The sequence below is a fragment of the Xiphophorus couchianus genome, chromosome 11, assembly GCF_001444195.1.
Source record: "Xiphophorus couchianus chromosome 11, X_couchianus-1.0, whole genome shotgun sequence".
In the NCBI taxonomy this organism is placed as follows: domain Eukaryota; kingdom Metazoa; phylum Chordata; class Actinopteri; order Cyprinodontiformes; family Poeciliidae; genus Xiphophorus; species Xiphophorus couchianus.
The window spans coordinates 28,578,732-28,605,107 of NC_040238.1; the positions used below are offsets into that span (position 1 = coordinate 28,578,732).

Here is a 26,376-nt window from a genome sequence, read left to right on the forward strand (position 1 = left end):
ATTAAAATTAGACAGACTAAATTTGAACAAGCTTAAAAATAATAAGTAAATAAATAAATAAAGACTAGGTAACAGCAAGTAAAAAGGTTTATAATCTTGTTTTAAATAAACCAAGAGTGTGGGCAGTCTTACAGTAAACAAGAAGCGTATTCCAGCAAAATAAAACATGCTGAAACAGCTTAGTTTCCAGCATGTTTGGTTCTCACTCTTGGAACAATGAATGGGTTTGATTCAGATGATTTTAAAGGTCTCAGTGGTATATAGGATTGAAGATCAGAAATGTAGTCTGGGTTTTTATTAGTAAGTTCTTTATAAACCATTAATGAAATTTTCAATTCTATTCTCTGAGCAACAGGAAGTCATGCAAGGATCTCAGAACTGCACTGATATGCTGATTTCTTTTTTATTATAAAGACTCACAGTGGCAATCCGGAGAAACTGAAGGTGTATTATGATTTTTTTGTAATCCAGTAAAAATGTCGTTGCAACAATCAAATCAAAACCATGGTGATACATGCTATGGTTTTGCCACTTCTTAGTGACAGACTTCTGTGTCATATTCAGGGTACAATATGAAAATGAATAATTTTATGTCAAACAAATAAGTTACATACACATATACATAGATCCATCCGCCATTGATCTGGTGACAGATGCCACGGCTTGTGTCATATTAGAGAAAATCACATGCCAAAGATAGGTTGGACCATAAACAGAAACCTCTCACACTGTTTAAAATTTCACACATTTCTTTATTGGCTAGAATTCGCTTGGAATTCTGTCCTCTAAGAGGAAGTGCTGACGAGACAGAGTTCAGAGTAAGTGTTGTGTTTCAAACAAAAAGGTCTAATGACTTTTTGTTTGATTAAACCTTTTAAACAACTAAAGGCACTCTCATAATCTCTGAAGTTGATAGTATTTAAGAAAAAAAAGTTTTTTATTCGTGACATTCATTACTTTTTATCTATCAATTATTTGTGAAAACGACGGTTTATGTTTAATTTTAGAACATTGTACTTCATCCTGTCGTAAATAGACATTCTTTGTTTTGAAACACGTCGTCAGTTCCGTAAAGCGTTTCCCTTGGCTTCACACGGCAGGGTTATTTACGCAGTCCTGCTGTACACGGATCGTAGAGTTAACCATTACCTTGAAATGTTTCCCCGGTATTCTTAAGTAGGAGTTTTTCTCTGTCTTTCCCCATAAGGAAGAGACAGTGAGCACGACATTCAGCTCTGAATCTCGCAGGAAACGGGATGCATTGCAGCTAGCTTGCTGTTAGCTTTCGCGCTAGCTTTGCGAAGACCGCTGTATCAACGAAGGGACCAGGCACACCATCGTAAGTCAAACTGTCTGAAAATGACATGCCAGTATTTCAGCCGTTTTTAATATATACAGCTTTGTAAGTCTTATGCACACAAACTCACATGTTGATCAGATGTTTCTTAGATTGTTTTCTCTAACCACTTTAGCCAGCTTCTCAGTAACAGCTGCTTACGTGATGTTCAACTGAAAACGAGGCTTTTAAAGAAAAGACTTTAATGTCATTCACACACTTGAAGGAGATTCCTATCAATCGGTCGTTGTCGTTGTTGTTCTTATTGTTATGCGCATACTGAGATAGGATTTATACTTTTCTATGCAAATGAGGGTGAAACCTTGCACCTGTTCTGCTGCACCTGCCAGGTCTCAGTAATTCTCCACATGCTTCAGTTCCCATCCTAGTTCCCACTCTCTGCCTGACTTATGTTTTAAGGGATTTTGAGTGCAACAGTTCAGCTCACATGTAAATGTATTTTTTAAACAATGTAAAGAGTTGTAGATCTGGTTTTAACCCACGTTTACTCTCTCCTAATATCTAATTATCTTGAGTCTTAGCTTTTCTAATTCACGTATTCATCCAGGCATTCGTTTAACTCATTTATGCATGTAAGCAAACTAAGAGACCATAGGTTCAAATCGGCAGTCATCTCTCAAAGTCCCGAGTGTGCGTATTGTTTTAATAGATACTGTTCTGTAGCTGATATGTAAAGTCAACAGACCTTGTGCATATCTAAGTGAGTCCTTGCCGTGGAAAAGCCTGCTAAGTGAAGTCAGAGGCAGTATAAACAAGCAGGTTGCATTGCTTCAGTAGTGTTTTATCTATACTTCCAGGCTGCTCCTGTAGAGCCGTTTTTAGTGAGTGGTCAAACTTGTAGAAATCTGTTAAACACGCGGCAATTTATTGGAAGTTAAATGCACAACACACACAAATAATTCTTTTTCTGCTATTTGATGACAAACATGAAAATAATCTGGCATCCTGATGTTTGAAAACCCCACACACTGTTAGTGTGGTTCGGACTGTCATCTTTGCATTATGAACTAGTTTTCCACTTCTCCTTTGATGACTCAGTCTTCTTAAATGCTTTGCCAAAATACAATGAAAGCAATTATTGTGTACTAAACTGTACAGATGCACTACTGATTGTAAGTGTTGTAATCTAATAGTCTATTTCAAACCATGTAAGTTTTATTTTAAAACTTAAAGTTAAAAGAACTACTTGGAAAATTAAGAATTAATTTATATTTCTAAAGGTGCACTTGGCATGAAATTGTCACCAAATTTTCTTAATAATTCACCCAGTACATGCATGCAAAGAAATTAAGCCATATGTTAATATATAACATGTGATGCAATGGAATGATACAGAAAAGTAAAGCATGAAAAACGGAGGTACAGAAAAATAGTTTCCTTTAACAGTTGATTCTTCTTCCCTCAGCAAAAGCTTCCACATTGATGTGTGTTGTTGTCTTTATGACATGAAAATAGTGTCATTCTTTCATCGATAAAATAGCAGACCGACACGTAACCAGTCAGCACTGATAAAGCAGAAGATTAGCAAAATTCAGGGTTTTGCACATCATTGTATTGAAAAATGTGCAGCACATTAAGCTGTAGTGAATTTTCTTAGTAGTAGCACACAAGTTATTTAGAAATATCCTGTAACAGTTTATATTGGCATTTGCTTGGATTTCTCATATGGCTTCTCTTCAGTCTTGATGTTTTCCAGATCAACTAAAAAAAAACAACTAAAAATAGATACACTGTTACTGGGTGTCCAACAGTGTTTTTTGCTGAGTATTTGGTCATGCTTTCATGTGTAATATATAAATCCAAATGAGTTTGATTTCTTAAGATAACTTGAGAATGTTGACATAAACATTTCCCTTTTTTGTCAAGGCTGTTTTTCTGGGGGGTGTAAGTGCTGGTAACCCGAGCATGATGGGATGTTAGAGTAAGTGTGGCCACTTCACTTCAGCAGCTCATTGCCTCTTTGTCTGTGTGCAGATAGAGGAGATGGGGGGCTTTAATAGGTGTGTTGTTTTTATTCTGAGCAGCAGCCTTGCTCTTTGAAATCCACTCTGCTGTTAGTGGTAATTATATTCCCATCTGCTTCATTGATTTGGCTGTTTTAACTAAGTTCTGCGGTCTATCCTCTTCCAGGCTGCGGTTAGGCCTTTCAATTGATAACAGTCAATTGAAAGACTGTCTTTTTATCTTGCAGACAGAGTGCATTATGACGGACAGTGTTATGAGTAAAGCAGCCACAATGGAGATTCCTATTAACAGTAATGGAGACACGGGGGCATTAGCAGAAGACGACAGCCTTGAACAGGTGGGTGACACTTGGCTGACAATGTTCATGTGACATTTTGAAATGGCACTGCACAGCCAACAAAACACAGTTTATAACCTCTTACTCAAAATACACCAAACACAACACAGTTTGTATGTGCAGGACTTGCTTAATATATTATGTACTACCTGGTTATTTTTTGAATGTTGTTTTATATGGTATAAATTAATTGCTCTCATGGAATATCCTGATTCAATATCACGGAAGGTTGTCTTTAGTTTTTCAACATGAGTTATAAAGGGGAGTGGTATAGATTGTGACATTTCCAGATGTGAAGATTTCGTTGCTGTGGTTCTTGCGTAAAGCTCATGTGTAGAGCAATTAAAACGCATTCAATATTCAGCTGAGGAAGTCAACAAACACTGAGCACACAAAAACACAACTTCAGTTATAGTTCTAAGCATTCTGTCAACATTTGAAAAGTCACTTTAACTTATTTTAATTTAAGTTTAACTCATATTACATGCTATCATTGTTTATTGAACTTATTTTTTTCATTAGTTGTAGTTTTAAGGATTTTTTTTCTGTCAGTGGTTCAGGATTATAGATTTGGGTTGTGTTCCCAGCTGTCACATGATTAGCTGAGTGGGATTATTCTGTTCATGCCATCCACCCCACAATAAACTTCTCTGTTAATATGTACCAAAATGTCTCCTCTTAAAAGCTGCAAGTTACTTTGCAGTCATCTAATTATATTTTTTTCCTCCACTTTTTTATTTGTTTATTCTTTTCAGATCTATTATCGTTTTAGATCCTGGACATATATTGTTGACTTGTATTTCTAACTTTTATTTTTCTGTCCACATAGCATTGTGTTGTACTGGATAGCTAGCTTGTCCACAGGAGAGGGAGATCAGGTATTGGAAATCAGGCGCTATAGTCCAGCTGTCTCCTTGGAAACCCCTTGCTTTTTCAAACAACTCTTGTAAGCTTGTGTATAGGATTACACTTTCGTCTCTGGTGTGTTTAAGGAGCCAATTCTGTTACAGAAAGCTTCTCTTCTATTCTGATATCAAACCTTTATCTTATTTTTGAATATGTTTTCAAAAGAAAAGATCAGAAGGGGCTTCATTTATTTTGACATCTTTCTTTAAAGATGTACACTGTATGCTTCTCTTTAAGTGGCACAAAACACCCCGCACTTCTTTTACTTTTGCTGTTGAATGATTTTCTTACATTCTGATATTTTTACCCACTGCACAGCTTACCACATTAATACAGTTGGAACAAAAACCTTCGTAGGGAAAGATGTCACTTTTGATGTCTCATCTTAGGTTGGAAAAGGGTTGTTGATTTTCCGACATCCCTAGGAACACCTTGTTGGGCAAACAGAACAAAGATCCTGGAGGAAGCTTTTACAGTTAGTTATTATTTGCTCACCAAATTGTATGCCTGCGCTCAAGTCGTAAAAGGCTTCCTGCTTCTTGGCATTGTCCAGTAGTAAGTCAAATATTCAACAGGTTTGGGTTGCCAGCTCATTCATTGTTTGTTTAAGAGACGTGTTCAACTGTTCTGTCTGTTGAGCAGCTGTCCTAGCAACCATGCAATTTGAAACTAGCAGGGCTTTGTCGTTGGGTGACAGCTCTCTAGAATCAGATTGGTTACTGTCATGCAGCACCTAGTGTGAAGCTGAAGCAGCCTGTGTCAGTCGTGCACAGAAACATTAAGATTGGCAGAATAGGGAGGAGCTATTGGGTTCAGATGGTGCATGTGTCAGAACAGGGGTGGTGACTGTGAGCTTGATGGAGAAGGGGCTGACTGCCAAGGAGCTCCCTGGCCAAGCACTGAGGCAACAAATGGAGGGCTGGGTGTCTACATGGAAAGCATCCTTTTATTGGTCAGTTCTGTTGCTTGGACAGTGATGAACAATATGTTAGCTAATAGATGAGTCACTGAAGAATTTCTCGGCTTTATGCTCTGTCATTTTTATTTATTTCAAGCAAAGACTGCACTGCAAATGTGCAGTGAGAAAGGCATGCCTGTCAGTTTTCACCCACGTTGAGCAGATGCCACAACATTGGGTAGTGCTGTAAAATAAAATACAAAGTTCTTGTTTTGCTTCTTAAAATAGTTGCATTTTTCTTTAGAGAAATCAAATGTTTTCAAAAGTTTTTGTCAGGTACTGCAGCTGTGTTATTTCTGTTATCTGTTCAAATAACAGCAGATTTTTGATTACTGATTTTATAAAGCACCGACCTGCAGAAATAGATTTTAGCCTATAATGGTTACTAATGGTAAAATAAATATTTTTTGGAGAAATGGAAAACATGACTTGATAAAACATACATTAGTATAGAAGAATGATTTCTCATCTATACTTCAAAACTTTCTGGAATTATAGGATTGACTCTATCTCTCTGTTGCACTGAAAAAACTGAAAAACTAAATAAAACCCAACTGAAAATAATGACACTCATCATTTACTCCTTTACAAGACAGATAATAGCTCACTATCTTGTTCTTTTTTTGTTTTGAAGTGCACCATATCCTGAGATATTTTTCAAAAAGATTATTTCAAAAATAATCACATTTGAAGGGGACTGTTAATCTTTTTATGGCATAGTTCACCCGTTGAAGGTTAATTGAAGGTTTCTGTCACTAAAGAAATATTATTCCTTATTAGGGTAGAGTCTCTGGATAAAAAAAGCTGTTGTTTAATAGAAAACCTGGTTCATAGGATTTCCCTAACATTTTAAAACAGACATTTTTATGACAGAGGTCATAGCCATCAACATTATTAGTGTGGTTAGAACTAGGACTTCAAAATGTATTGTTATTGCATTACCAGTGTGTGCAAGATTAATATAGCAAAGAAATTTATGCAGTTGATCGTTTTATCTCAAGTGTCAAATGTATTCATAAATAATATAGTATATTGGATAAAGACTCACTTATTCCACACCTGTGATAGATAATGGTTCCTAATCACAAAGAGTACTGGAGACATTATGACAGACAGAGAGGCATAAGGTTGATGTAAATTCAACTTGACTGACATCATCATGTGCAGCTGTATATTTTCATATTATTGTGCATCCCTAGTTATTACGAACTATGTATTCTCACACAATGCTGCGGTGCTGTGGATGAAGCCCGTGTCTTGGGAGGATGTGAGGAGAAAATCAGTTACCGTCCACAATTGTGGACCTATGTTAATCACTCTAAATGTTTTTATTTTTATGTTTGTCATTTGTTGTGTATCTATAAGTTTTATTCCCACATTTGTGTTTGTTTTCATTTAATTTGCTGTGATGAAATAATTGTGAAATTAATCTGATTGCAAATCAACTCATGCTTTAAAATCAGCGGGCCAAACAATGAGTGAGTGATGATATCCTTCCTCACTAGTGTGCATCTTGCCTCATCACTCCTGTTTGTGAACGTTACAGTAACCTTTGTTGTACATGTTGTTTCATCATTTGAATTATGAGTTTTTAATTTTGTCTCTCCTTCTGTTATTTTTTTAAATTGTTGTTGTGTTTGTCGACCCCACCCCCCACCCTTCCATCTCTGTGCAGGCTGCAAAGCTGCAGTGGAGCTTAGATGAGAAGGTAGGGAGCTCCAGAGGCACCAGGGTGAGCAGGCCATTTGTGCATTTGCGTTTGTGGTGTCGGTGTTGTTCTGTTCAGTGGTTTCAATGGGTTGTTTTCTCTCTCCCTGTCGTATCAGGCTTTAATGGGAAACTTTTGGGCTTTGTTTCATACTAACAGTTGCTAGGAGTCTGTTAAATGTTTTGGGGTGTCCGTCCAACTGACTTGTATTAACGGACAGCTTCTAGTTAACTCAAAGTTATTTAATCTGGATTGTTTAGAATGGGCTCATTTGGCCTACATTCTGTGTGTGCTCTTTGGTGATGCCTGTGGGTGATATTTTTTATTTTTTTAATCTCTTGCAGGTTAGCTTTGACAATCAGAATAGAGTATTATTCTTCTAAATATTGTGTTCTACTAAACCTGTGTTTTTATGTTTGTTTCACCTCACTTCCGTTCTGATGTAATTCCTTTTATTGTTTGAAATGTGTTTTTAAGGTAAGGAGGAACTTTATAGGGCTAGAGCTCTTTCTTCACAAATTAAAAATTATGTTAAATATACTTGGTATGTTTCACTTCAAATAGGGTAAAATGCCACACGCCCTCTTTTATTTTCACTTCCTGCCATTACTCTTAATCATACTTTATATATTTGTCTACTAAAAGGAAATGGCTACCATAGCCCAGAGCTATTTTGTGTATTTTCCTTATAAAAAACAAACTGTCGGAAAAGGCTTTCATTTGTCTTATTGGAGTCTTGCAATGTTTCTTCAGCGTCTCCCCACTGTGGTACTGAACACGACATTCTGCCCTGCATGTTTTAGATGTTTACCTTGTTTAACACACCTGATGCAGATGATATCAGTTCAGCAAAAGCCTGTTAATCAGCCATCACAAGAGGTGTGCTGAAGCACTGAGACTTCTAAAACATTCAAGGTGGTGCGCCTTGTGCACAAGTGTTGAAAAATACTGATATACATTGTAAAAAAATCTATCATCACATTTAGCTATATTAGCAAATTAGTAAATCAGCTTGTTGCTTTTCAGAAACAGTGTGGGTCTTAAAATAAAATAATTTTAAGGTTGTTATAATCCACATTTACTGAAAGATTTATAGTTGTAGTTATTATTGTGTTGAAGTAAAATAAGAGGATTTATTTGAATAAATTCAGGCCAACTGGTGTTTTGCATGAAAGTGAATCTGAATCATAACAAATGTTTCTTTCACCTCGTACTTTTTCTTTCTTTGCTTTTTTCTATCTACCTCTTGAGAAATAAGGCAAACAGAAAAAACTAATGAGTTAAATTTATCAAACCAAACAAGAGGGATCCCATAGTTCATAAGAGAGTTTTGTTTGGGATTCAAAGCTTTAATGAGGACTCTTTTAGGAAAATAAAAACATATTTGTATATTTACTTCTGCACAGATTACTGAAGTCACTGGTTAGGCCAGACTTGAGGGCCAAACACATAATACCAACTGGCAAAGTGAAATGTGTTAAAATGAACACATATTTGACCAGCACTATTGTGTTTTAAGACCTTTTTTTTTTTTTGCTTTAATTTTACCTTTTGGCTTCTTACCTTAGTATTATTTGTCCCAGTCAAGAATAAACTTTTAATTTGTATGTCCAGCAATCTAATATTAACACTGAAGTTATAATGTCTATATGTTTGTTTTTTATTCTATTCCTATTGTGGTTATCACCTATGCAGGATCTACAGCAGGTGATGGTATCAGGTCCCAATCTCAACGAGACAAGCATTGTTTCTGGAGGCTATGGAGGAACAGCTGAGGGAATCATTCCCACCGGCTCAATTAAAGGTACTGCTTCAGTCCTTCCTGAGTTGGTCTTCCTTATCTGTCTGAGTCAGTATTCCCTGTGAATTCTATTTCTGTATTTTCCAATAGTTTATGTTTAAAATTGAGATAGGAGATTAAATCACAATAGTAAGAAATTAGCTAAATTAAAAACTAACTAATAGGCTTAGTTTTAAGAACGTTATCCTTAAGCTCATTGTTAAAAATATTGTTTATCACGATCACCACTTGACTCCTGGTGTTCACCAATGAGGCAATTGCTATTTGACTACAAATGCTTTTTACAGAGATGCCACTATTTTTTTATTTTGGTGTGATATCATTTATTGGTGCTTATTTCTTTTTCTCAGGCCCTGCTGTGTGCTACAATCCTGAGTTTAACAAAAGGATCCCTGTTACAGGATTTGGTGGCCTAGACTTAATTATTACTAATAATCAAGAGCTTCTTTCCAAAATGTAAACTAAAAAATATGACATTTAGGAGTTTGTAGTGGTTATGAACAAATTTCCAATGCTTTCTTTGAAATGGATCAAATTTAAGGTGTATTTAATTAAATTTTATTTCTGTATATATTTCCAATCTTTCTCTCATGAAAAATTACTCATTTTGGAAATATGCTCTCCTTACGGTGTGGGTGATCTGTTTTAAACTGTTGGGGGATGGACTGTTCAGCACTACTGTCTTACTGGAGAAAGTGGTTAATAATGGCATTCTTACCTGCTTTTTTTCTGTCATTAACATTTTCTGCCTTGCATGCTGAGTATCTAAAGATGAATGGTACAGGATACTTTAGCAGAAAAATGAAACAATTAATACACAAGTTCGGATTTTAACATGACTTGGCTTTTGTCCATTTCAAAGAAAACAGGACGTATGAGGAGAGATGCAAACAACCATGTCAATAGATAATAGTAGATCATTTAACCTACTGTTTGTTCTTAATCTGTGTTTCACGACTTGCCACTTCCTTCGAGTTAAGGCTATGAAATGAAACTGTAGTGTTTCCGTTAGGTGACCTTCACGGCTTTTTGTCTGCTCATCAAAGCTTTGTTCAGATATGACTTGTTCACAACGCAAGCTACGCTATCATATAAAATGTAAAAAACATTGACAAAAGTAATATTCTATTTATTTTTGAGTCGTATTCAGTTATTGTTAATTATCCAAGTCTTCATCCTGTTTTGTATAGCTGTAACCCAGTCTTCCATATATTTGCTCATGTCTGCATTGTTCACCGACTGTTATGCAATAGATGTTGTCTTTTTATCTTTGTTCTTCTGGCTTTTGCTTGTCCTTCACTTTCTTTTCAAATTTGCCTCCTACACGTACATTTACTGTCTTCTACATGTAGTGCCATAATTTTTTTCTCCTTTCTGGATTTTATTTTATGTTGCCTTCTTTTTGCCTGGCAGTGTTCATACCTCCAGACGTTTTTAACATTTTGTCACATAATGACCACAAACACTGACTACTATTTTATCAGATTTTAGAAACATTTTATAAGGGAGTTTGATGTTTTTGTTTCAAACTTTTGCGTAAATAAAGTCTGTGGCTTGCATTTTTATTTAGCAGCTACCAACGACCACCTATTTACCTCACCACCAAGTTCTTATTTTTTTAGTACCACATTGGTGAAGTTTCTCTATCAGCTTTACTTAGTTAGAGACTGAGTTCAAAGCCCTTTTTGGTATCTTTAATCTCCTTGGAGAAAAGCCACACAGCATAATCCTGCCACCACCGTGCATCGCCATGGGGATTGTGTGTACAGTTAGATGTGCAGTTTTAATTGTAGCCACAAATGGCATTTTGAAATATTGGTCACATACATGTGACCAATATGTATGCTGAATCACAGATGTGATTATTTAGATAGTTGCAACTATAAAGGTCTTGTGGAATTTATCTTTTCATCTGCTTAAAGATCATTTAGGGGCTGGTTGTGGGTATCTTTAATCGTTTTCAAATGCTGCTTGCATTGAGGAGTCAGAGATGTCTGCTTGGGCATATCTTACCTGAGATCAATCTCATCTTCTTGAAAGTTTAGCTTATGTTTGTTGTTTACTATCCATGTCTACTTGTATGTTTCAGGTCCCAACATGCAACACAGCACCAGCAGCAGCTCGATGACAGCAGAAGAGGCAACGCGTGGTGTGGCTGTGGAAAAATATGAAGCAGTGAAAAAATGGGGTTTAAACACCTATAAGGTATCTGCAAGGCTGTTTTCAAAAAAGGGGAGGCACGGCAATGTTGTGCTAATGACAAAATATCAGGTTTTTCAAACCTAGACTGCCTCATTTGTCTTTACAAACAGTCACTGAATGAACTCAATTATGTTCATGTCTTTTTGTGGTTTCTTTCGTTTCAGTGTACAAAGCAAATGATCTCAGAGCGTTTTGGTCGCGGCTCTCGGACTGTGGACCTGGAGCTGGAGGCTCAGATAGAGGTTCTGAGGGACACCAAAAGGAAATATGAAAATGTGCTGCGGTTGGCCAAAGCGCTGACCAATCATTTTTACAACATGGTGCAGACACAGCACGCGTTGGGTGACACGTTTGCTGATCTCAGTCAGAAATCTCCAGAGCTACGAGTGAGTCCTCAGAAATGAACATTCTACATGTTGAACTGTTCTTTAATGTTTTAATATAAAATTGGATTCATTTAGAAAACAATGAGGAACTCTCTCCTTTCTTTACAGGATGAGTTTGGCTACAATGCAGAGACCCAGAAACTACTGTGTAAGAATGGGGAGACTTTACTTGGTGCCATTAACTTTTTTGTGTCCAGCATTAACACGTTAGTCAATAAGACAATGGAGGACACTCTGATGACAATCAGAATGTATGAAAATGCGAGGTAAGCAGATTTAAAAAGGCACATTCAAAACAGAATTCATTGTGTAAATGGAGATAGATAATGAAGATGTATTTTTAAAATGTTTTTTCAGTTAATAGAAGCATTTTTCTACAGATCTATCAATTTGATAAACTTGAACAACAATTTTTTACAGATCTTGGTTGAAAAACCAAAATAAACGCTAGTTTGAGTCAGTTGCAAATAAATGTGCTGCTTCTGACAAACTTTTAAAACGTTATACCTTTTTCCCCCTTTTTCTCATTAAAATGGCACTCACAATTACTAAAAATTAACATTTTATCACAAATATGGTTTTCATTATGTACATATTGTTAATATTTTTCAGTGTATATATACATGATCTATGAATTTGCTCGCCAGCTTACAGTATTAAGAAAGACTGTCAGTGATGCACTGAATAACATGCAGTTGCTGCCACCCAGTGGGAGGAGAGTAATAAAACAGTTTACATATTAAGTATTGTTGTACTGGAAGTAAATGTTTGATGTACAAGGATGTTTAGCTTTTTTCTGAATATTTGAATATCCTTTTCTGAATCTAAATATCTGTTTTTTTCCCTGTTTCATTTTGTTTGTGTTCAGACTGGAGTTTGATGCCTACCGGTCAGACCTTGAGGAGCTAAGTTTGGGTCCCAGAGATGCAGTGACCATGGCCCGTACAGAGGCTGCACAAGAGCAGTACCAGGTTCATAAGGAAAAGTATGAACGCCTTCGCTCAGATGTTATCATTAAGCTCAAATTTCTGGAGGAAAATAAGGTAAGTCTGTGTTGTTAATCATTGTTGTTTTCTAAATGTTAAAAAGTTGGCACACTGTGTTTTTGTGATCTGAGCAAACCAAACCTAAAACTGCATATGATGTTTCTTTTCCCCTCTATCAGGTGAAGGTAATGCATAAGCAGCTCCTTCTCTTCCATAATGCCATCTCAGCGTACTTTGCTGGCAATCAGGAGCAGCTGGAGCAAACGCTGAAGCAGTTTAATATAAAGTTGAGGCCCCCAGGGGCCGACCAGCCTTCCTGGTTAGAAGAGCAGTGAGAGGCCCTGCGGGAAATCTTGCAGCCTTCGTCTCAACCACCTGCACCTGTTACCTTTTAAATCACCTAGCTTGCAGAGGACCACTACAGAAGGAAACAAACTGAGATAAACTGGTGGATGAAGATGCTGAGATCGTATTTTTTATTTATTTTTTTTTTTGTTGATGGATGAATGATTTATTCATGAACTTAATGCAGCAGAAAACTAGGTGGCCAGTTTAAAAAAAAAAAGGGTTTTTTTGTGCCTCTCTTTCCAACTTCCTTTATCCACTTTAGCTTCTCCTTGTGAGCTGTTTTTTTTTTTTTTCAAACTTTTCAAATTTTCTGTCCTTATCTGCTTAATGTAAACATCTTCCTTATCTCTGCACTTATTTTGTGGTGTGTGCTTGTTAGTCATGTTTATGGCCGTTATTGTACTCCTCTAAGTGCTCCCAATTCTTGGAGTTTATCATAAAACTCCACAGTCTTAGTAACAGAGACTTTTGTAAAGAAGAAAATGGCAAAAGTACTAAAACACTACTGTAATTTAACACTACTTTTTAACATTTTAACCCTCATCACTCCCCGACTGTGCCTCCTTATTTATGAGCAACTGGTAAACCTTCATAAATTGGAATATTGTCCAAAGTTAATTTATTTCTGTAATTTCATTCAGAAAGTGAATCATTACACACAGTGATATATCTCAAGAACCAGTTTATTTTGATGATTATTTCTTGGAGCTAATGAACAGTTTAGTTTAGACTAATAAAAGACAAATAAAAATCATTTCTAACAGGAATTTTATGGCCTAAACAATTGGTGGGAAGATTATTTCCAGCAGGTAAACAATTACATCCTCCAAAGGGAGGGTAAGATACAAAAGGTCATTGCTGAAGAGCCTGGTTGGTCAGAGTGCTGTATCAAAACACATTGATGGAAAGTTGAGTGGAAGGAAAAAGTGACATTGTAAAAGATGCACAAGCAACTGCAGACATAGTTGTAATGTTTCCACTATTATTTCAACTCTAATGTCATAACAGCTGTTTACCAGGAGGCAAACAACAGAGATGCTGATTTTATTTTCCGTTAAGTCTTGGTACCTGCCAACCTTTTGCCCACACTGCCAAAAGCTTTAATCGCCATGGTAACACTGTGCTTCATTAACCGTCAAACTGGCCTTACTTTAAACCCATAGAGAGTCTATGGAGAATAGCCTAGAAGGAGATGACATTTCCGTATGAAAAATGCTTTTATTTTTGTTTATATAATAAGAGTTTAATGGAATATCTTTGTGGGTTTAGGGCATAATCATCAAATACATATCTAAGTTATATCATTTTGTGTTATGAATCTACAATATATGTTTGACTTTAAATTGAATTGCTAAAATAGCTTTTCAATAATGTTCCAGCTTATTGAGATGAACCAGTTATGTGATAAATAAAATATATTCAAGAAAAAAGTTAAAACTGTTTATAAATACACATCATGTCCATTTCTAGTACATTACAAACAAATATCTAGAGATTTAAAATCCATGTAAATTTAAAATTAAGAATCACTTCAACTTTTAAAAATGTTTGTAGAGTATTACTATAAATTAGCATGTTCTCCTTCAAAGACTTTACTCAACAGGAAAATTGTTCAACTTTCAGATATGCAACAATCATTTAAGGAGCACTGCCACAGCCTTCCTTGGGTTTTGAATAGATTGAGATGTTAGGTGGAGGCTGACCTTGTTTGCCTTGTTTACATGGGTATTGTTTCCTTTTTTTTTTTTTTTTTTTACCTGATTGGTTTTCACACTGGAATATGTCAGTGTCTTTTTACAATCTGTTTGTTTGAAGAAACTTGACTGGAGTCACTTCACTAATTAACTTTTACTGAATAGTATCACATAGAAAGTTATTACATTTTTTTTTTCTATTGTATCAATACTTTGAATTGTCTGTGTCATATTTGTGTGAAACTAACAACTACGCGTCTTTTGACAAAAACGATCACATCTTCTGATTCTGCTGAATTAAGAATTGATCAAGATGGCTGTCTAATGTTACTAATTAGATCATTTCAGTATCACATTCTGGCATTCAGCAGCCAGATAATATGAAAAGTGAAGATTTTAGAAGAAAACAATCAGTGATGGAAGCATTCGCATACGAGCTGAATTTTTACATATCACTATTGTATTCACAAAGTGTTGCTCTGTTGAAATCGTCACTTTTTATTGAAACAAAAACAAAGTTTTTCATATTGTGACGTTTAAGATGGCAATACAGTACATGAAATGACCAAATCGCTGACTGAACCACCCAAAAACATAAATTTAATTTGTATAAAATTATCAGTCAAAAATAATATGGGCTAGAATACTGACTCTGTGCTCATGAGAGCCTCTTTATAATATCATATCACAGTAAATGTGTCATTCCTCCAGCTACTTGTTCTATATTTGCATGGCAGATAACAATCCTGAAGTGTAGATATGTGCGCTTTCACTAATGGTCAGCTCTTGTCTTCCATGTTTGTCATCTAGCCTGGACTGACATAGTGTAATTTGTTACGTTCAAGTTGGCAGAAGCATAATCAAAAGTGAGTTTACTAGTCATGTGGCACTCTTAGTGAGAATGATGGAGGAGTTGAGGGTTTATTAAAAAGACGATGTTTTTATATCAGTTTACTGTCAAGCTCCTGGTTTGCTTGACTACCATGAAGCAATATATAAAATGTGATCCCTTTCTCCAAACTGCTTTGTTTGGGGTTTCTTATCAGACATTAAAAGGAATGGCAATACTTTTTTTTTTGTTCCATAGTTGTGGAAATGGCTGAATTTAAAAATAACTCTTGAACATTCTTGCAAAGATTGAAGTGTTGCCACATGAAAGCCAAGATTTCTAAAAATGCATAAATATATATATATATTTTATTTGTGTATAAGCAAATGTTTTGTAGTCTGAGCTGATGTACTATACTGAAATTCAGGTATTTATGATGATAAATGAAGTTGTCATGGATACTCTGCCTTCATTCCTCAATTGCACCTCAAAAATCCAACACCAACCCAAAGGAGCAAAATTGAAAGTTCACACTTTCAAACTGTATGTGTTTTCTTTGGCTTTTGTCATTGTTGTATTTATGTTGTAATGCTTTGTGCTATATGGAGACAAGGAACGATCTGGAATTGGTCAAATAAAACATTGAGGAAGTAATTTCAAACTTGGTCTCATTGGTGTTTTGAGGTTTGACTCATCACAATAATCAAAGCCATCCTGCATAGGACTGCAAAGCAGAAAAAAAAGTCACAATTAAAAGATAAATTACCACGTTTTGTGTTCGACCCTTATGTCTCCTCATGTAGAGTTTTGAGTTAGAAATGTACGTGGACTAATCATTGGCATGGAGGCCAAATTAATGTAGAGTTTTGTGCTTTTCAACTGTTCTCCCTTCATAGCATCATCATTTCTAATGAATAACATTAGGAATAATGTAATTTTTAGTGAATTCCTAAAAAGACTTAACACTGCTACATCATTAATCTCTTTCACAGTATTCTAACACATAATTTTGGGTTTTTAATCTGTAAACTACAATCATAAAAACTGTAAGAAACAAAAGCTTGGAATATATCACTCTGTGATGATTGTATATACTGGTAATATGAGTTTCACTTTCTGAGATGACTGACAGGAAATATTGAACTTTTAACAAAATATATAATTTTTAGATGGACCTGTAATTATGGCTTTATGTTAGATTTTACTTTCCTTAAAAGTCAGGTTTATGGCAAGAAGCCAACCAATTTAAATAAAGTCCATGCAGCAAGAAGATCCTGGAATCCCAGCCTTTCTACATGAAAGGAGGGAGTTTGTATGTTCCCTCCAGGTAATCTGTCTTCTTCCCAAAGTCCAAAAACCTAATGGTTAATCTAAATTGCCATTTTGTATGAGCGTGTATATTCATGGTTGTTTGTCTATGTTGCCCGACGGACTGGTGATCTGTCCAGGAAAAGAAGCTGCCATAAGGACACATTTTAGACACCTAATACACTTTCAATTTATTGACCGGAGGCAAGAATTAATGTAGTTCACTTGCTGCACACTTATCTATTTGGCTAAGAGGCAATAACCATTGACTGTTGCTGTTGTTTTTAACTTCTCCTTCGCTCTAGGCTCCACATCATGTGCCGGCGACTGATAAAGGAGCGGACCCATCGGCCTCTTATCGTGAGGGCGGTCCTGTATTTGGGAACTGTCTTGAATTTGATTAGAGACTCACTCTGCACCTGTGACTGTTGTTTCTGGGACGTGATATTCAGGGAGGAAACGACGCCAAACTGCACACATTTTATACAGCTAGTCAGACTTCTAAAAAGCGTTGTAAGTACATGATATTATTTTTAAAAATTCAGATATGTTTTAGGGCAGATTACAGCGAGTCCTGTTAAAATTGTTAGAAATTGTCGTATTTAAATATTTCAAGCCGCTTGTCACAACTTCATTTTTCTACTAGAATAACATATAATTCCGTAGATGTCTTTTTTTTTCTTCAATTAAGGACCTTGGTGAAAAATGTAGAAAAACGTTTTGCTAAGTATGTTATATTGAATGTACTATTCATTTTTAAAACAAGTATTTAGACTACATTTCGAAAAACGTTCAGTTAAGAATAGATTGTTTGATTTACACTTGATGACATTTACATCAATTAAAGCCTATTTAAAGAGATATCCACTAAATATTTCAAACGCACAGCTCTGTTAACAGTTTTGTTTTCTGTTTCCTTTAAATGTGTTTTATGGATCGGAATTGAATCTCCTGCATGGTTATTGCAATACATAAAGTTGGATCAGTTCAGTAAATTAAAATATTTTATTGTAACACTGTAGTATATTCACACATTTCCACTTGCTAAGTAAATATTCATCTATTTGTCAAAAAATACTGCTTTTTAAAAAAAAAAAAATAAAGCTGTACTATTTTGTGTATTCTCAGTTCTGATTGGTGAGTAGGCGCATTCGCCTTTGGATCTGAGGGGAAAAACAGATGGAGGGGATGCTGAGTTTAAAATCTACTTCGCCCAGTTGTTCATCCAGAGACCCCTCTCCATCTGTGCCGGATGGTCAAGAAGCGTTGTATGTCCAACCATCTCCTGTGGCTAATGGTACAGAAGCACCCCCACCCCCACCTCCTCCTCCAGCACCTCCACCTCCTGCATTCTTTGGCTCTTGTGATATCCAAAGACGTTCCATGAAAAAGCTGAACTGGGACACACTGCCTAACCATCATGTGTTGGGTAAGCTGAACGTGTGGACATCCAAACGGACCCAGAGGGACCTGGTATTGGATATACAAACCATGGAAGAGTTATTTAGTCATGATGACAAAAGCGCATCGCTACGGGCTTCAAAAGTCTTCAGTTTAAGTAAAAGTGATGGGATGAACTTGTGTGGACAGGAGTCTCAGGTAACTAATAGATATGTACAAATAAGAAACAGATTGTCCATGCAGGCTCTACTTTCTTTTTCTTTTTTTATGAGCTTGCAAATAATCTAAATTGGAGAAGTAGTAAAGATGCCAGCAGGAAGTAATTTCTTTTTTTTTTAAGTTCCACACAACTATCAGTGCGGAACCGTTTTATAAAACAGTCTGGAATTTTTTTTTTCAGCTTCCGCAAATGTTGATATTTTCTGGATTGTAGAGATATTTCCCATCTTTTTAGCCTTGTTTGAATTTACCCTGCATTTTGTTTTTAGGTGACGATATTAGATTCCAAGCGGAGCATGAATATTGGGATCTTCCTAAGACATTTCAAAAGGTAATGTTGTGTCTTTAATTTTGTAATAGCCAGATGCATATGGTGGAAATTATGATGTGAAAAACTCTGTACTGAAACATATAAGGTAAACAAGAGTCCTCATAACCAAAAGAAGTTGAATGGCTTAAGCTGTGCTTTGAGTCGTTCAGACCTTAAGTCATGGGTATCTGGATGCACACGTCACTTCCACTGTGCTAATGATTACCCAACCATACGGCTTTATCTCAGCTGAACTCATGCAAATACATGGAAATCCCTTTTTAAAGCATCAGTTTAAACCATTTTGCAAAAACATGTAAACTGTTTAATACATTACTTTATTTCAACCAGTAGTTGAAATAAACTATTAGTTGTAGTTTAAATTGCATAAAATGCAGTTTTCCATTGCTACACTCAAGGTTTGGAGGAGTTACTTGTCCATTTGCCAGTTTGGTTTAGTCACTTGCATTATGGCAGCAATTAAGGGTCGCACATAAAATGACTGAACCGTCATTTCTTCTGGTTTTAATGTGACTGCATAGTTTTAGTGAATGGAACTGTTTAAAATTCTTTGGAGATTAAAAGTTGCCTGGGGGTGGCCATCTGTCTCTACTGACTTAAAGCTGAATGTCAGTAATGAGATGCAGGCAAACTTGCCGTAAGACTTGGAGTACTTTCTGTAGATGATAAAACAAACGTATTTAAAGGAATCAGTGATAATAAAGAGCAGCCTGTTCTTTTATCAGCATAATTGTATGGAGAAAACACAATAAACCTCACTGCTCTAACTTATCAGTGAGCTGAAGAAAAGAAACTAAAACTGAAGAATACATTTTCCAAATATTTCAGTTTACAATTGCCATCACAATATCAATGTTTGTAGTATTATAGATGTGCAACACAACTTAATATTTCAATGTGCTGTGCATTCATCTTATGTACTTGGCCAATATGATGATCAAAAACTGCTCTTCCCCACACCAGATGTATATTTTTAATTTCTGAGGTTCATTTAGCTCACAGAAAATCATGATTAAAAATGGGAAAATATGTGCTAATTATTTTATGAAGAATATGAATATTCATAATTCATATTCTTGACTTTTTATGCACAACGTTTGTACTGGAGAATATGAATCTCTCCTTATAACTTGCATCCAAACTCTTGCTGCAGCATTTTGAGATACCTGATGACTCTTTACCAATATTTCTGTGTTGTCCTGATTGTAAAAATTTCAATAATCCAGAATAGAAGTAGTAAATACATGGGACGGTTTTTCTCCATCACTCATTTGCATTTTTATTTCTCTACACTTTATAGATGAAATAATCTGGCTCTGTGTAAAGAGTGTTTATCCATTTTTTATGTGCTATAAAGAGTTTAGAAATTAGTCATACTTAAAGCAATCAATCTCCTAGTGGATTTAAGATATTCTAATCTTTAAATCAACATTTCTCATAAATATGAACCATAATGTGAAATTAACTTCTCATTGTTTAAGTTTATTGAATGCCATGTTCTTAATCAGTGTTGAGATTGTTCTTCACCATATTGTTTAGTGGGTTTGTTCTGCCGGTACTACAGAGCAAGAACTTTCTAAAAGAGCCATGAATGTACTGATAATAAAGTAAATACTTTGTTTTATTTGTGTTCTAACTTTGGTTGTGTGCATGTCTCCCTCTGTAGGCCAGTGAGTGAAATAGTGGAGGACATTCGTCAGGGGAACTGGCAGAGGTTTGGAAATGGCAAACTAAAAGATCTTTGTAAGCTTCTACCAGAAGAAAGTGAGGTAACAGGAACTCTATTCCTGTTGATTTTTCATGCATACATTGACTCAAAACAAAAATACGGCAGAGCTATGGTTCTGTGGAATAGTTTGTGGGTAAATTTTTTTTGAGTACATCCAAAATTACCCTATATACTGATGAAGTTAAAGTAGAGTATTTATTTTTTATTTTTTGAAATCTCCTGTCTGTATTGAAGTTGTTTTATTTTGTACCCATGCTACAGATTAAACATGCTAAGCACAATGACAAAAAAACAAGACAATATGCAGCCCTCAGTTTCTTATGTAAACTAACATAAAATAAAGTATTTACAAACATGAAATCGGTTTTCATTGACCTCCATTCAGTGATTCGACTAGTGTTGAAAGCCAGGAATTACATGAACGCTGTTAGTATTTTTCCTGTAGAATCATTTTTCATACCTGATAACTATGTAAATGTCTAAATGCAAAAGTATTCAATTCTTTGTTCCTCAAGCGATATCTGAACTCTATTTTTAATGGTAGGTCATCATTTTGTTAACATGTAGGTAAAACAGCTGCAGTCATACAGAGGTCAACTCTCTGTGTTAACTGAGGCAGACCAGTTCATGGTACAGCTCATTAAAGTCCCTAGGTGAGTCTGTTTTTATATGTTTAACTGAATGTTGCTGAAAACATCAAGTTATCAAAATTACAATAAAATGGATCAATCGTTTGGTCTTGATGTCAACTGACTTTCACTGTGTTTTTATAGTTTGATTCTGATAGTTCTTTGTGTAGTTACATTTGAGTGTGACTATTCAGACCTGATTGCATTGTTAGATTTTAGGAGGCATATAAAAAAAACTGACAGCTTCTTCTTTTTTTTTTGGAACAACAAAAAAACCCGTTTATTTGCTTGTCTGTCTTTCATTCAGCTACGGGGAACGTCTAAAAGTGATGCTTCTGAGGGAGGAGTTCTTTCCCCTCATGGAGGAAGTGAAGAATGCCATTGCGGTCATGATCAAAGCAGCTAACGGTAATATTTCACCTGCTTCCAGCTGCAGACAATCCTACATGCTCCTACTTTATCTTTTTCCTCTCCTACAATAGAGCTGTTGGATTGCGATGACCTCCATTCAGTGATTCGTCTAGTATTGAAAGCTGGGAATTACATGAACGCTGTTAGTATTTTTCCTGGAGAATCATCTTTCATTACATTGTATTAGCTAGTGGATGTTATGCTTCTGTGAAACCGTTTAACTGAGTAATCAATTAAAAACTTTCTCCTTCAGGGTGGTTACAGTGCAAATGCCATAGGATTCAGGGTGGCTTCCCTGCTAAACTTGGCCGACACCAAAGCCAACAAGCCTGGCATGAACCTCATGCACTATGTTGCCAAGGTAAAGTGTAGAATTAGGATGGAAATGATTTATGAAGGCACAATAAATTATGCTGCACTTCCAAATAAATTAACACAGTTCCTTTGTCCATCCTGGTTACAGCAGAATTGAGCATACACAGCATAAAATCAAACCCCTGGATATGCCTCTAATTAAATATGCGCATACGTAGGTTTTTCCTTTCTGCACGATCCGTTATGTCAAGCAGGAGACCTTCCTAAGAGTTAGAGGCCCATAAAAACACAGATGAAGCAAGTACTTATATTTTATGTGCAACGCAGACTCCTCTCCTAATAGCACTTTACAGTAATATTGTAAATAAATCTAGATGTGTGCGGGGTAAAAACAATGAAGCTTTTAAATTTTTATGGGTTTATTATTACTTTTTCTTTAGTTTTTTTTTTACCAAAAGTACTGTAATCACAGAAGAATTGTCGGAGGGCAGGGGGCTGGTAACCTCGTTCCACATTGCACCTGAAAAAGACAAAATAATGCGTTTAAACCTCTGTCCAGTAAATATTCTGGAATATGGGGAGATTTATGCATGGTATGCCTATAGCACATCAGAGGATTAATATTAGGACAATTTAATTTACTCTACTAAGTAACTATTTGTCCTAATTTATACCAGCTTGTAGTTTGTTCCCAGTCATTCTCATTTCATTCTCTGTATGCGTTATGTGTTGAATCGGGTCACCTCGACAAAATGTTGCACATGCATATCACACACTTTGACTGAATAAAAGACTTCCTGTTTTACACATTCATAGTGTAGTGGCTTTGAAAAATTTTTTATGGAAAATATGTTACTGCAGATTGCGCCTAAATGTTGTCCTTTGGTACCATACTGTATGGGGATTTGATATACTGGGATTATGTTGATAATTCATAGTGACTCTGGTTGGGGTTAACAAACACTCTCAATTTGTCTGTCAGCTCCCTTTGAAACACCTCTGTTGGGAAAATCAGAGTGGTTACCAGCTGAATGGGTACAATTAGCACTGTGTCTTGCTCCAAGAACTGCTGCCTTTTGGACTGCAGTTGTCTTAGAAAATTAATTCTTTTGGAATGCTAAAATGTTGAGCCAGTCAATGTATCTTGATACCAATATCTACTGTAAGGCTTTAACTACCTGATCTCTTCCCATTTTGGCCTTAATAATGTCCTCCTAGGCTAATGCATGTGAATGTTTATTTTATTTTGTTTGATCATGTTCTGCATGCCTAAACATTCATTCATGAATGAAAACGGGTTTCTGCCATATTTTGAGATAAAAACATTGATGCACAAACTCCAGTAATGTTCATTTGCTTACAAAGCTTGTTTCTTTGCCATCCACAGCAAGCGGAGGAGATTGATGCCGAGCTGCTGACTTTTCCCAGCCAACTTGATCACATTGGGATGGCATCAAGGTTACCCTTTAAATGTGTTTTTCCCAAGTTTTTATCCTACTTTTTTTCTGTCTGACACTTAATCTGATTGTGAACAAGTTTGTATCTGAATTTTACCAAAGAATTTGTAAAGATGACGTAATCAAGGACTTGAAGGAGGAAATCCAGAAGATGGAAGAAGTTAAACTGTTTAGCAGCATACACCCTGGCCTCTTACAACAAATAGATCAATTCCTGAAGGTAAAAAAAAAAATTGTCTCCGTTTGCAAATTTTCACCTTTAAAAAGAACTAAGATCTATCAACATGTATTTTATAACTTTTTGACAGAGGGCAGATACTTTGCTTGCAGACGTTGACCTGTCCCTGAATGAGCTGAAGGCTTTAAGCGATGCTGTTGCAGGGTACTTCTGTGAAGACCCAGCTACTTTCAAACTTGAAGAGTGTTGTTCCATCTTTTACTCATTCTGTAAAAGGTTTGACAAAGCTGTACAGGTAAGAAGACCAAAAATTGATTAATATCCAGCATTTTTATTATGAAATCAAAATGTAATCCATCAGTGGCTTGAACCTTTCACAACTTTGAAGGATTTTTATTTAGGTTTTGCTTTCTGGAGGAAAGCATTATAAAATAATGCTTTCATTTGGCTCATTAGAAATATTTTCTCTTTACATGACCTGCAGGAGAACAGAGAGCGAGAAGCTGTTGAACATAGACACAAGCGCTCGGAGAGCATTCAACTAGTTGTTAAACGACGCTCTGTGGCATCATGTTCAGCACTTGACCCTACAGATGACTCATGCTTAGAGTCAGCACTGCACAACCTTCTATCCAAACCCCCGTCTGGTTTGAGCAGATGTAGGAAGAATTACCAACCCCAGGCTAAAGGCTTGCGTTCTGAATCCTGTTCTCAAACTTCACAAAAAGAAATGCCAATTCTTTGCAAAACTACAGACAGCCCTGAGAAGAAACAAACTAAGCTACTTAAAGACGTGGAATTGGCAAAATTGGAGGAGGAAGAAGCTGAAAAGATGCGTGAGATAACCCGAAAGGTGCTTTGCTACCAAAATGTCAAAAGCAACCGTAATGATGAGAAGGTATCGGGGAGTCCTCAGCATTCGAAAGGAGAACAGGATGAGGCTAGTACTCCACGTACCCCTTCACCTAGAACTAGGGACTACTTCTTTACCAGTAATGGTAATATGGGATCTCCATGGACTATTCTGAGCCCCATAAGTTGCTCTCCAAGAAGCAACAGCCTGCGAGGCAAAGCCCGCAGAGGATCATCAACATCTTCTGGAAATGATCCTGATGACGGAGTCTGGGAGATTGATGAAACCAACTTGAAAAATTATAGTAGTCAGGAAAGTCTAACTTCTCCTTCTGGAGGGTCTGCCTCCCTTCCTGAGTGCATTGGTCAGAGAGCATTGTCACAGGGACCACTGCTAAGGTCGGCCTCCGTGGATCAAACCCTGCGCTCTCCTGGAATGGGCTTCCGACTGAGATACTTGTTCCAGAGGAGCATATCTCAAAGATCCTTCTCCTCTGAATCAAGAACGGGAGATGTAAAGGAAAGAAGTGACAGAAAGGTGGAAAATTATGCTGAGGGGTCATCTGGATTAAAGTCTTTGTTTAAACTTATTGGAAGCAGAAGTAAACTTTGCAATTTGGATGAGAAAACATGAAATAATTAGCTGCTGCTAAAGTTTTAAAGATGAAAACTAGGCTTTGTCAGTTTTTCTGTGTTTTATATGGCTAAAATTATGTTGAATGTTTGTCATTTTATATGTCATGCTTTTACCCTTTAGATTACATAAAGCAAATGGGGACTTGCTTTGCGCTCTGAGGGTGTCTTTTTTTTTTTTTTTTTTGCTTTGTTTATTCTTTTGGGGGACAGGGGAGACGAAACAAATTCTGAAATTCATGCAAGCGTTTGCTTTTATTGTACATTAATAAAAGGATATTACCCTATTCACTGTGTATAAGTAAACTAATGTGCACTTCATTTCAGGTCAATATATCTCTGTAATTGCTATTCACAACTCTCCTCCCTGTTATTACCCTTGATAAACCCTTGCAATGTATTAGTTCGGTAGTAAATCGCCTTTTTTTTGGTAATTAAACCCAGTATGTTTTGTTTAATTATTCCTCTCACACAGTCTCACTAGATTAACTTAGGTGCTCTCATGTAATCTTTTGACCTTAGCCTTTTCTAGACAATTTAGGTCTGAGGACTGAGACAGACATGAAAGTTATTTTTTTGTATAAACTATTGTTTTTGATCATATAAATGTAAAACCAAACGGAAATGTTTTGGATCAATTTTAAATTTTCTGGCTCAGGCCAAGGTTTTTTTTAGAATGTGCTGGTACTTCAGAGTTCATGCTACCAATGTCAAATGTTTCTGAATCCAGAGCATCACAGATCCTCCACTATGAAAGTCTATGGGAGGAAGAGATTGGTTTCCACATATTCATCCTTTTCTCACGACACCCTATGTTGGTTGCTGTAAAGCTACATGTTAGCAATTTAACAGAACATACATTTTAATTTGCTCAAAAAAAATTAACGTTTGGTAGGGGGTTGTCTAACCACCCTGTTGTAAATGCACTTGTAGTAAAAAAAAAAAATCAAAACTCAAATGACATTTAAGCAAAGCTATCCATCCAGCCTTAACATGTTTGTAAGGCTGCATGCTTTTGTAGGACCCATTAAATGTTAGTGTCTCTGGAACAAGATTTTGTAAAACTACCAAAACTGGAATATAAAAGGCATTCATTTGTGTTACCTTGGTAACCATTTTTATATAATCATGAACTCTAACTTGTAGAGTAAGGATGGGTTTTCTGCCCATGCACATTTATTCCACCTTCCGCTGAGTTCCCAGGAAGGACATTTACAGTTGCTTGGCATTTTTGACTAATTATTTGATTAAAAAGAGGGATGTTTTGCAACAGTAAAAATATGGCATATATTCACCATGAAAGGTTCTTTTAAAAACAACACCAGCTCTTTAGAAAATCAATGAAAGCTCAAAGCATACACTTTTACGAAAGCAGAGATACCAGAAGGAGAAACTGGCCTGTTGTATGTAAAATGAGACCCTCAAATACAATCGGG

General features: G+C 36.1%; 2 protein-coding genes across 9 annotated transcripts; both read left to right on the forward strand.

The window, feature by feature from the left end:
* Positions 1-1,045: 1,045 nt before the first annotated feature.
* Positions 1,046-16,131, forward strand: arfip2b (ADP-ribosylation factor interacting protein 2b). 7 transcript variants are annotated; one of them, XM_028031520.1, is made up of 10 exons: positions 1,047-1,339; positions 3,549-3,659; positions 7,199-7,255; positions 8,927-9,035; positions 9,383-9,439; positions 11,122-11,237; positions 11,399-11,620; positions 11,729-11,886; positions 12,489-12,663; positions 12,786-16,131. In XM_028031520.1, exons 2-10 carry the CDS (start codon positions 3,561-3,563, stop codon positions 12,939-12,941), a joined length of 1,149 nt encoding a protein of 382 aa, XP_027887321.1. In that variant the 5' UTR covers positions 1,047-1,339; positions 3,549-3,560; the 3' UTR covers positions 12,942-16,131. The 7 variants fall into 7 exon arrangements, with proteins under 7 accessions (XP_027887324.1, XP_027887321.1, XP_027887322.1 ...); XM_028031521.1 differs by having other exon boundaries at positions 7,199-7,231; XM_028031523.1 differs by lacking the exon at positions 7,199-7,255 and having other exon boundaries at positions 1,046-1,339.
* A 126-nt stretch (positions 16,132-16,257) lies between these two features.
* Positions 16,258-25,227, forward strand: fhdc3 (FH2 domain containing 3). 2 transcript variants are annotated; one of them, XM_028031519.1, is made up of 13 exons: positions 16,258-17,298; positions 17,914-17,922; positions 18,003-18,384; positions 18,675-18,736; positions 20,403-20,505; positions 21,033-21,118; positions 21,402-21,502; positions 21,577-21,647; positions 21,759-21,866; positions 23,208-23,278; positions 23,380-23,497; positions 23,586-23,750; positions 23,940-25,227. In XM_028031519.1, exons 3-13 carry the CDS (start codon positions 18,169-18,171, stop codon positions 24,939-24,941), a joined length of 2,103 nt encoding a protein of 700 aa, XP_027887320.1. In that variant the 5' UTR covers positions 16,258-17,298; positions 17,914-17,922; positions 18,003-18,168; the 3' UTR covers positions 24,942-25,227. The 2 variants fall into 2 exon arrangements, with proteins under 2 accessions (XP_027887320.1, XP_027887319.1); XM_028031518.1 differs by having other exon boundaries at positions 17,914-18,384.
* Positions 25,228-26,376: the final 1,149 nt, after the last annotated feature.